General features: G+C 32.9%; 1 protein-coding gene across 1 annotated transcript in view; it reads left to right on the top strand.

Annotated features, from left to right (window-relative positions):
* The window catches only part of NTS (neurotensin), a 15,950-nt gene extending 7,953 nt beyond the window's left edge, over window positions 1–7,997 (top strand). The window contains exons 3-4 of the mRNA XM_007952579.2: window positions 4,362–4,586; window positions 7,845–7,997. Coding sequence (XP_007950770.1) covers window positions 4,362–4,586; window positions 7,845–7,997 — 378 coding nt within the window. The remainder of the gene's footprint in view (window positions 1–4,361; window positions 4,587–7,844) is intronic.
* The last annotated feature ends 2,340 nt before the right edge of the window (window positions 7,998–10,337 follow it).

The raw sequence follows: 10,337 nt of genomic DNA on the forward strand, positions 1-10,337 counted from the left end.
ATTTTTAAATTTTTTAAGCCACACTTTCAGTGAACTGAATGCGGATGTAATGAAGGTAATGCATTCAGGAGAGAACTATAAAAGAGCCAAGAATATAGGTGCAGGTACTGGAGAACGGAATGTGAAAAGGGAGAAATTTGAAATCCAACTCAACTCTGACTCATAGTCCTCTAGTCAATTCCGACTCATAATGACCTAAAGGACAGAGTAGAACTGCCCCTTAGGGTTTCCATGGTTATAATCTTTATGGAAGCAGATTGTCACATCTTTCTCTTCAGAAGTAGCAGGTGAGTTTGAACTTCAAATCTTTCAGTTAGCAGCTGATCACTTAACTGCTGTGCCACCAGCGCTCTGAAGTCCAACTACATGGATTTAATGTAGGCTTTGCTATTTATTACCTCTGTATCCTTGAGAATTCACTCAGTTTCTAAGCCAAATATTCTGTATCTGTAAAATGGAAAGAATTGTTGTTGCTGTTTTTCTTCTTTTGTTTTATTTTAAATGAAAGTTAAATAACATGATGCACAGAAAACAGTTCACAGAATATCAGCCACATATAAAAGTAGTCTCATAAGCTATTTTCATCATTGTTGTAGTGATTTCTTTGACTATATTAATAATGACCCCTAGCACACATTGCGTAGAAAATAAGTTTATTAAAAAGAACCAGAGATTGAGGAACAGGTCCCATGGTTACCCTTGTTAATACATTTGATGCAGCTGCCTTCATTTCCATTCTGCAACAGCAAAGTATTCAAAACATCATGAAGCACACCGTTCCAAATAAAACCACGTGTGGCCAAGGAATAGGAAAGGAATCATGAAACACTAATTATGGTATAAGGAGTCCTGGTGGCACAGTGTTAAGTGCTTGGCTGACAATGGAGAGGTTGGTGGTTCAAACCCACCAACTGGTCTGAGGGAGAAAAGATCTGGTGATCTGCTCCCATAAAGATTACAGGCTAGGTAATTCTATTGGGACTGTTCTACTCTGTTCTATATTGTCATGATGAGTTGGAATCTACTCAAAAGCACAAAACAATAATTGTATTATAGAAGCCCCTAGGTGATGCAAATGGTTAAGCTCTTGACTACTAGATGAAACTTGTCAATTCAAATCCATGTAGGGGTGCATCCAACTAGAGGTGCCTGTGGAGACAGAACTGGCAATCTGCTTCTAAAAGTTCAGCCCTTTGAAACCCTATGGAGCACATCTACACTGCAAACATGAGGTTGCCATGAGTTGGAATCAACTTTATGGCAACTAACAGCCAACAACAACAATGATAAAATGGGTGTAAGAAAGCCAATAATTTTCAGGAAAACACCATTTCAAGTTATGAGCTGTTTATATATATTTTAAACACCTACAGTGTAGCATTATTTATTATATCATTATATATATTTATAATATATATTAAAATGCTTTATATTGATCATAATTCATATTGTCTCTTCATTCTCATTTTTAAACTATATTCTAAATTTAACATCCAAAGTCTATAGTGAATAGCTTAAACAAAAATAAATAAATCTACTTATTGTACTAATATTTATTAAGGTGTTACTATGTGCTGTGCACTGAAATAGATATAAATCAACCACCAATACTCATGATGTCCATCAATCACCTAAAAACAAAGGCTCATGGAAAATAATATAAATGGAGCAGAGGTGTTCCATAAAACTGGAAGGTACAAGACCTAATCAGTAACTTTTTTCAAAGCAGAAATAGTATACATATGGTCTTGTTTTTCTTAAGTGAAAAATTAGGAAAATTTTAAAAAGCAAAAAACAAATAAACCTAATCTTACATCCATTAGTAATTATCATTAACACTTGCTGCTAATCCTTCTACCGTGCACCGGCACTCTTGCTCTTGCTCTGTCTCTCTCTTTCTGTGTATACACACATATAGTCACACACGTTCACACACGCACACACACATACACAGACAGATCATAACGTTTTTGTCTCTAACTATAACTTTGAAAATGGTTTTAATTCTGAAAATGTCATAAATATATTTCCATTTCCAGGTGTAAATGAATTCATATTGCTTTATTTAATCATTTTTTTAGTTTTAGAGTTTATGTTGATCTCATATTTCAATTTATTGAAAACACTATAATGACCATCTTTATACTCACAAGTTTGGATGTTATTTGAATGAAACCTAATCAAACGGCATGCACCTTTTAATACACTTAATTTATATTAACATATTTAATTCCAATTTTTTTTCAAAACAAACACCTTTTAAGGAGATTATATCAATCTACACTCATATGAATGGATATTTAGGAGAGGCACTTGTTTCCCTATGTCCTGGTTAGCACTGAGTGTACTTATTCTTTTTGAAATTTTCCAATACAATATTAGCAATGTTGAACATCATTTCACATATTTCTTTTGCATAGTTCTTCAGTGAGTCATTCTGTGACTTAGTTACTCATGCCATTTATCCAAGATTCAAAATTTTAGTTTTATTTATTTTTAATTAGGGTATGGCGAAGTTATTCATCATTCTCTTTTTGAAAAATCACCCTTTGTTAAGGAGATTAACATTTTGTGACAGCTTTTTCTACACTGCTTGCTTTTGATTTTATGTTGTTATATTTCCACAGTGCTATTTTAAACATCTATGTGTTTAAAATGAACTTTTTTCTTTAAATAATTTTGTTTGGACATTTTCTTAATATCTTTCCCAACCTCCAAGTTTATTAAATAAGTTTCCATGTATATTTCCACATTATTATATGTATATTCATATTTATCTGATCTGGATATTGTTTGGTTGTAATATATCAGGAAAGGTTATAAGTAAATCCCCACCCAGATCTCACTATAGATGACTCTCCCACTGGATGTGAAATGTGAACTCCGTCGTATATTTCTCTCCCACGTGTAATTGTATCAGTTTTGGACACCATTTTCTCTTTTGTTAGGTTTTATGCAGGAGAAAGATGTGGAAGTCTGCTTCTGAAAGATTTACAACCTTGAAAACCCTAAGAGGCAGTTCTACTCTGCCCGATATGGTTGCTGTGAGTTGAAATTGACTTGACCTCAGGGGGTTTTGGGGTTGGGTTATGTATTTACTCTTTTACTGAAGCTTTAGAATGCATGGTAATATCTGTTAGAGTAAGTCATCCCTCATTACAATTTTATTTTTCAAAAATCATTTTGATTATTCTCATAGATCCATCCTTTAATTATAAAATGATTAACTTTAAAATAATTTTGCCAGTTCTCCTGCTCCAACTTCCAGGCTCCTGTATTCTCTGGTTGGAACATTGATAGGTAATTGTATTGCATTTAGAAAGTAATTCAGACAGAACTGACAAATTCTACTATTATTATTAAGTCTTCCCATCACCTCTCTGTGTTCTTTCCTATTCTTTTATTTTTTGGATATTCTTCAGGAAAGATTCTTGCTTTCTTTATACTCTTTAAGTTGTTAATATTTCTTAAGCATTTCACATTTAGGTTCTCCTATTTCTTTATGTTTCCTCAGTAATTATTGTTGGCATGAATGAAGTTATTCATCATGGTAATTATAATTTCAGACAAGATCTTATTAGAAATGATGGTAATTTTACAAAATATCATGGATTTCAAATAAATAAAGTGGGAAGGTGTGACTCTGTCTATGGCAAACAATTAATGTGTGGAGTATATTAGTGTGCTTACCCTACTATAATTGTCTAAATCTATTACTATCTTCTTAGTCTCTGCTTTATCCAACACTAAGCTGGAATATTATTAAAGGGGAATGGAATTTTTTTAAGTTAATGTTTTCTTCTGTGATATATATATATATATATATATATATATACACACACACATACATATATATATGTATGTGTGTGTGTATATATATACATATACATATATATAATTATATATTCTGTATATATGTGTGGGAGCTTTGGTGGCATAGTGCCTAAGACATTTGACTGCTAACCAGAAGGCTGGCGGTTCAAACCCACCAGCCACTCCTCCAAAGGAAGATTGGGCAATCTACTTCCACAGAGATACTGCCTCGGAAACTCAAGGAGGGGTCGCTATGTGTCAGATCTGACCCAATGGCAGTGTATTGCATTGCGTTTGTGTTGAATATATGTGTGGGAGCTATGGTGGCATATATGTATGTGTGTGTATAGCTTGGTTGTAGTCTATTACATAAAGAAAACAATATATTGACATTTTCAACACTTGTTATATGAAACTACTAAATGAATAAAATTTTATTTGTTAAGTGGAATTAACAAATCTTAAATTTTAATCGTTTAATGTAAAAGAAATTTATTTATTTATATCACACATATTTTCACTGTATCTGTATTTTCCCTGTATTTTAGATCAGCAAAGCAAGTGGTCCTTCTTGGAAAATGACCCTGCTAAATGTTTGCCATCTTGTAAATAACCTGAACATCCAAGCTGAGGAAACAGGAGAGGTTCCTGAGGAGGAGCTTATTACAAGAAAGAAATTTCCCACTGCTTTAGATGGCTTTAGCTTGGAAGCAATGTTGACAATATACCAGCTCCAAAAAATCTGTCACAGCAGGGCTTTTCAACACTGGGAGGTAAAACAAGAGCAAAAATGAATATAATTTGTCTGTACTGTGTTATCTCTGATTTGTAATGAATTGTGTTATCCTGATAATGATCATAACAGGAAGACTTACAAATATTAGGGAAGAAGAAACAATGTGTTGAGCTTAACATTCCTTCATATCCTCAAAGTGTGCTTCAAATATTTGGAGTTTAGCAAAATATTTTCCTTTAATCTTAAAAGAGGGATATATTTTAAGGCAGATTTGATCCATATGCTTTTATTATGCTTAAATGGATAGTGTGCTTAGTTTTCTGTTGTTGGTGGTGGTGGGGCATGTCTAAGAAATTTCAGGAACTCAAAAATGTTTTCATAGAAATATGAAGTTATGTGTGTTCATCTATAACATCTATAACAGGAGCAGTTCCAATTGGGCTTGAAAATATTAGGCAAATAAAACTTATGTGGTAAGGTTTTATATATATATATATGTAAAACTAATTGCCGTCGAGTTGGATCTGACTCTGACTCATAGAGACCCCTCCTTGGGTTTCTGAGGCAGTATCTCTGTGGAAGTAGATTGCCCAAGCTTCCTTCGGAGGAGTGGCTGGTGGGCTTGAACCTCCAGCCTTCTGGTTAGCAGTAAAATGCATTAGGCACTATGCCACCAGAACTTCTATATATAGAGATAGATAGATAGATAGATATGTCTATATCAACATTGAAATAGGAATATATAGATAGATATGTCTATATCTCTCTATCTATATATTCCTATTTCAAAAAGTGTCAATTATTTCTGGCGTCTTTCACCACTGAACTAGATCCACCTCAGTAAAATTCATTATACAAACTACTGTGAAAGACTGGATAACTCAGTTGTGTTAAATACTACTCTAGTGATTTACTACCTTCAATTTAAGAATGCTTGTTCAGGAAGTTTTAAAAATATCTAAATGATGAAATGTAACTTGTGCCAGTTAATGCACAAGCTAATTCTTTAGACTTAGAAGCTTATTTGAAAGCAATGAATAGCTTTGCCCTGGATTTACACAATCTGAATGTCTAAGATCAAATTTATGAATAGAGTAGTGAAAGAATTTAGAACATTCTACTTCTATCCTAATGGGTATCTATAGTCACCAATGTTATATTTATCCAAATCTCAATGGCACTTGCCATTGAGATATTCTAAAATAGATATTTTGAACTCTCTGGACACATAATTTAAATGCTCACATATATGATACCATCTTTTAAGTATCTAGAGTGTATGTTCCATTCTTTACATACTAGCTCTAACTCCACCCTTGTGTCTCCTACTGGAAAAAAAATAAGCGTGGAATAACTGAAGGCATAATTTTAAATATGCTTTAACGTTTTTAAAAGCACAAGTTATTTGCAAAATTTATTAAATTAACTATTATTAGCAATGATATATTTCCAAAAGGCTATGAATTTTATTGCCTTAGTTAATATATGTTTTTCTAAAAGATAAATTAGAGCTTTAGAAGGATACAGAAAAATATTTGTGTTAAAAAAAAAGTTGAAAATAAAGAATAATGCTTAGAGGAAAAAAAAAAAAGCAGAAGAGATGTCTAACTGTTCCCATCCAGAGCAATATTTCTTCCACATTAATCTCTGAAAAAAATATTGTCATATTTTGTGTTCTGTTTTTGTTCCAGCTTTAGAGATCTGACTGTATCTTCCTTGCAAATATAGCAATTTCTGTGATAGACTACCAGAGACACCCTGTGAAAAGAGGAAATGCAAAACACAACATTTAGTATTTAACTTGTAAACAACAACAACAAAAGACATTTTCAAGATGAAGAACTAAAAAAGCCAATTTTAATTTTATTTTCTGGACTATTTATCCTTTATTTCCAATATCATGTAAATGAGTTAGTCTTTAGAATTATGTTTCAGTCAATAAAACTTTAATAAATTTTGACATCGATCAATGGTAGTCATCTGCTATTTATCCAGAAACAAACACTCTCCCCCCCAAAAAAAACTTTAAAAACCATCATGCAAACAAAGCAAATGTGTATAAGTTTTGATCTTCTGATATCTTAACTATATTTGTTGTTTGTTGTTATGTGCCCTCAAGTCTGACCCGACTCATAGTGACCCCTCCTTGGGTTTCCAAGGTGGTATCACTACAGAAGTAGATTGCCCAATCTTCCTTCTGAGGATTGGCTAGTGGGTTTGAACCACCAGCCTTCTGGTTAGCAGTCAAGTGCCTTAGACACTACACTACCAGAGCTATATTTAGAGATTTAAAAATGAAAAGATAACATTGTTCAAGTGTAGTACAAGTAATTACAGACTATGCACAGAGAAGATTAAGAAACTCAATTTTTCTGACAGCTATTTTCCTTCTCTGAAAGTGAATAGCTGTGGGTTGAAATAAAGTACTTGGTGATATGATTTAATGCATAATTTAAAACACATTCAGTCTCCTATTCATATTATAGTAACCTGTAGTTTCAAAACCAACCACAAATATGAATAAAGATGTTATTTTGAGTATACATTTTTTTAAAAATCATGTAAATTATGTGTATAACTCTGGAAAGAGTTCTTAAATATCTTCTGCTAGCTGAAAATTTTGACTCACAACAGTTTATCAGAAAAGAAGTATTGATAATTAATTTTGCAAAGGATATATTTAATAACATTTTGGCAAGCTTCTACATAGAGATCGATTCCTTGAGTTATTCATTCTGAACTTGTTCTTAATTATTACAGGAATTTACCAACTGCTACCACCAAAAGAGATCTTTACTATTTAAACCAAGATTTCACATACGCTTGATTTCTACAACTGAGTAATTTAGAGAGAGCAGGCATTTCTCTCTTTCTGATTGAGATTTGAAGCCTTGGAATGGCCTTCATGTCAAGTCTGTAATTTACTTAATTGGATATAGGATCCTGTTTGCATTTGCAGCCAAACTTGGTTTTTTGGATTCAAGAGTATAGAGTTGTTTTTACCATGTTTCCATACCATTTTGGAGTCTCCATCTTAAGTTGAAGCCTACAAACTATTCAATGGTCTATTTGCTGTGCTTTTGCATTTAGAGGAATAAGCGTAAATTTGCATCCTATTTCAATGATTTTCTAGGCATGTATCCATCTACAAAACACTTAATATTGTTGATCCTCTTATATCTATCTGATCCACGTATATCCAGTCTGAACATCAGATGAAATACAATGTAGAAAATGCTCTGAAACTTAAGACTTTGTGCATGTAAGATTCATTTAAATTCTATCTATCTTGCAGTTAATCCGGGATGATGTTCTTGATACTGAAAATGACAACAATGAGAAGGAAGAAGTTATAAAGAGGAAAATGCCTTACATTCTGAAACGGCAACTATATGAAAATAAACCTAGAAGACCATACATTCTCAAAAGGGCTTCTTACTACTACTGAAAGGAGTAAACATTTTATTTACTTGTAACTGTAATGTATGATCCTTTAATTAAATATCAAATTACATATTTGTGAAAATGTGACAGAACACAGTTACTTTGTGTCTTCTAAAATTGTGGTTTATTAGATGTGATTTTTCTGCATTCATATGAATTGGACTAAATGTTTTCAAATAAATCTAGATATTAAGCATGATATGTTGTGTATAACTGGAGTATATATTAATTAACTTACGTACAGAGTGTTTTTCAGTTTTGCCAAATAATTAATGGGTGTCTTAAACAGTTAAAATATTTGACATATTTAAGAAATAATAAGAGATTATAACAAAATCATACAGCAAAGTCTAGCCTACATTCTATTAACCAAAAGTATAGTAATCCATTTCTCATTATTTGACTGTTTTATTAAATTGAGAAAAATGCACCTTCTCTTCCCAAACCCACTCATTGTGATTCTCTCAGACATGGGGATGGTAATAGGAACCACTTTTACTCATGCTTAATTTAATAAATGATTTTCAACTAAATTTGCTTTCTGTTAAATAAACTTAATAGCACATTAAAAGAAAAAAAGCCAACAAAACCACGTTTCCCCACTTAAAAATTCTAATTATTACCTTATATTGACTTTTTGTTTCTTTTGTTTTCCCCACTCTGATCAGGGAATGATAGCTTTATTTGCAACTTCATTGACTACTTGTGTGACCATTTTCCCCTAGTGGGAGGTCATGTTTGAGACAAAAAAAAAAAAAAATATTTGAAATAACTCCTCCTAAATTTCCTTTACGACCATACTTATGGTACCAAGCCTTTATAGGTTTTACATTCCACTTTCTAAGCTCTCATTCTTAAAAGTTCTGGGAAGAATTCTCTTCATGGGGCTGTGGCTTAACCCCTAGTCATTTATGAAGGAAAAATCAGGCTTTGGGATTCCATATTCCTTTGACAAGATTACTCTCCTCTAGGCTCAACACTTCTCACAGTGAGATTTAAGAGCAGATCAGAGATCTCTAAATTTTTCTGGTAAAAAATCGTTTCTCAAAACCAGTTCATTCCACTGTCTTTCATCATCTCTCTAACTTCAACAATAAAAGTACTCAAGAAATTAAGCACTTAAAATTGTGTTGTCTGGACACAGAATGCCAAGATTCAGCTTCGCTTACTCACTAACAATCTTAAACAAACTATTTAAACTCTGTTCCCTCAGCTGTAAAATAAGGATAACGGTATTTGAGAAGGATGGAATGGGCTGATATAAGTTAAACGCTTAGAATAGTGCTGGGAGCATATTAATGACACACTAAATTTACTAATTATTTGTTATTATTATTACTGACTATCCTGTAAGAAAATATTCCATCATATGACTTTATTTCTTTATTCAACAGAATATCATACCTCCATGGTCATACATTATAAACCAAACTCTATTCTAAACCAATATCTATTCTTTTCCAGCCCTCCAACAAACTCCTTCCATTCATTCCACCTAACACTCTCAGCCACTACTTCCCAACAGCTCTTTCAGATAGTGGCTGCCTTTTCCTCCACAACACATAATACAGTGTCTATAAGACGGATAGATTTTCTTCTGGCTACTTCTAGACCATTTTCCCTCTCACCTTCCAACACTTGGGCTTATTTGAAATGCAGACTATATAGATAATTTCCGCTATCACCCCTCTGTTTTGAACAACTATTGATGTCCTGGTTATTTGTCTCAATCATTATACTTGAGTATTTTCACACCCCATATAAGAACTATCAAATAATCCCATCTCACCTCATCTCAGTCCCTTGATTTATTTACTCCTAATCATCATTTTGTTATTGTTGTTATCAATTTCACCTCAACCAATCACTTCCATGGTTATTCCATAAAATTTTTCAGTGCCAATAAATCACTCTCTCAAAAAGCTCAATGTTGAATATTCTGCTATCTAAAGAGCACCTTTTCTTTCCAGTTTGCATAATCTATTACTCTTACTCCAACATTTATGATCTAATAGAATTCCATTACCTCATTTGTTTTCACTCTTCATCTCCTTCTCATACTCTGACTTTCCTATTCATTTGACTGAGACTTGATGGTCCAAACTTTAAATCACTCTTTTGTTATCCTTAATTTCCTGTCCTCCTATCACATATGACCCATATGATTCTATCTCAATGGTTAATACACCATTGATTACACTAAAATCTCTCTCCTGATTTTTACCCCACCTTAGAATCTGAACATGGCTAGAGAAAAATACCCAATTTAAGTATGCTCAAGAATCATACTTAGTACATGTAGTCAAAAGTCTCAAGTGGACCTTCAGTGCTGCCCCTGTTCCTA

The sequence above is a fragment of the Orycteropus afer genome, unplaced genomic scaffold (genome assembly GCF_000298275.1).
Source record: "Orycteropus afer afer isolate SDZICR_OR568_19922 unplaced genomic scaffold, OryAfe1.0 scaffold00349, whole genome shotgun sequence".
Lineage (NCBI taxonomy): Eukaryota > Metazoa > Chordata > Mammalia > Tubulidentata > Orycteropodidae > Orycteropus > Orycteropus afer.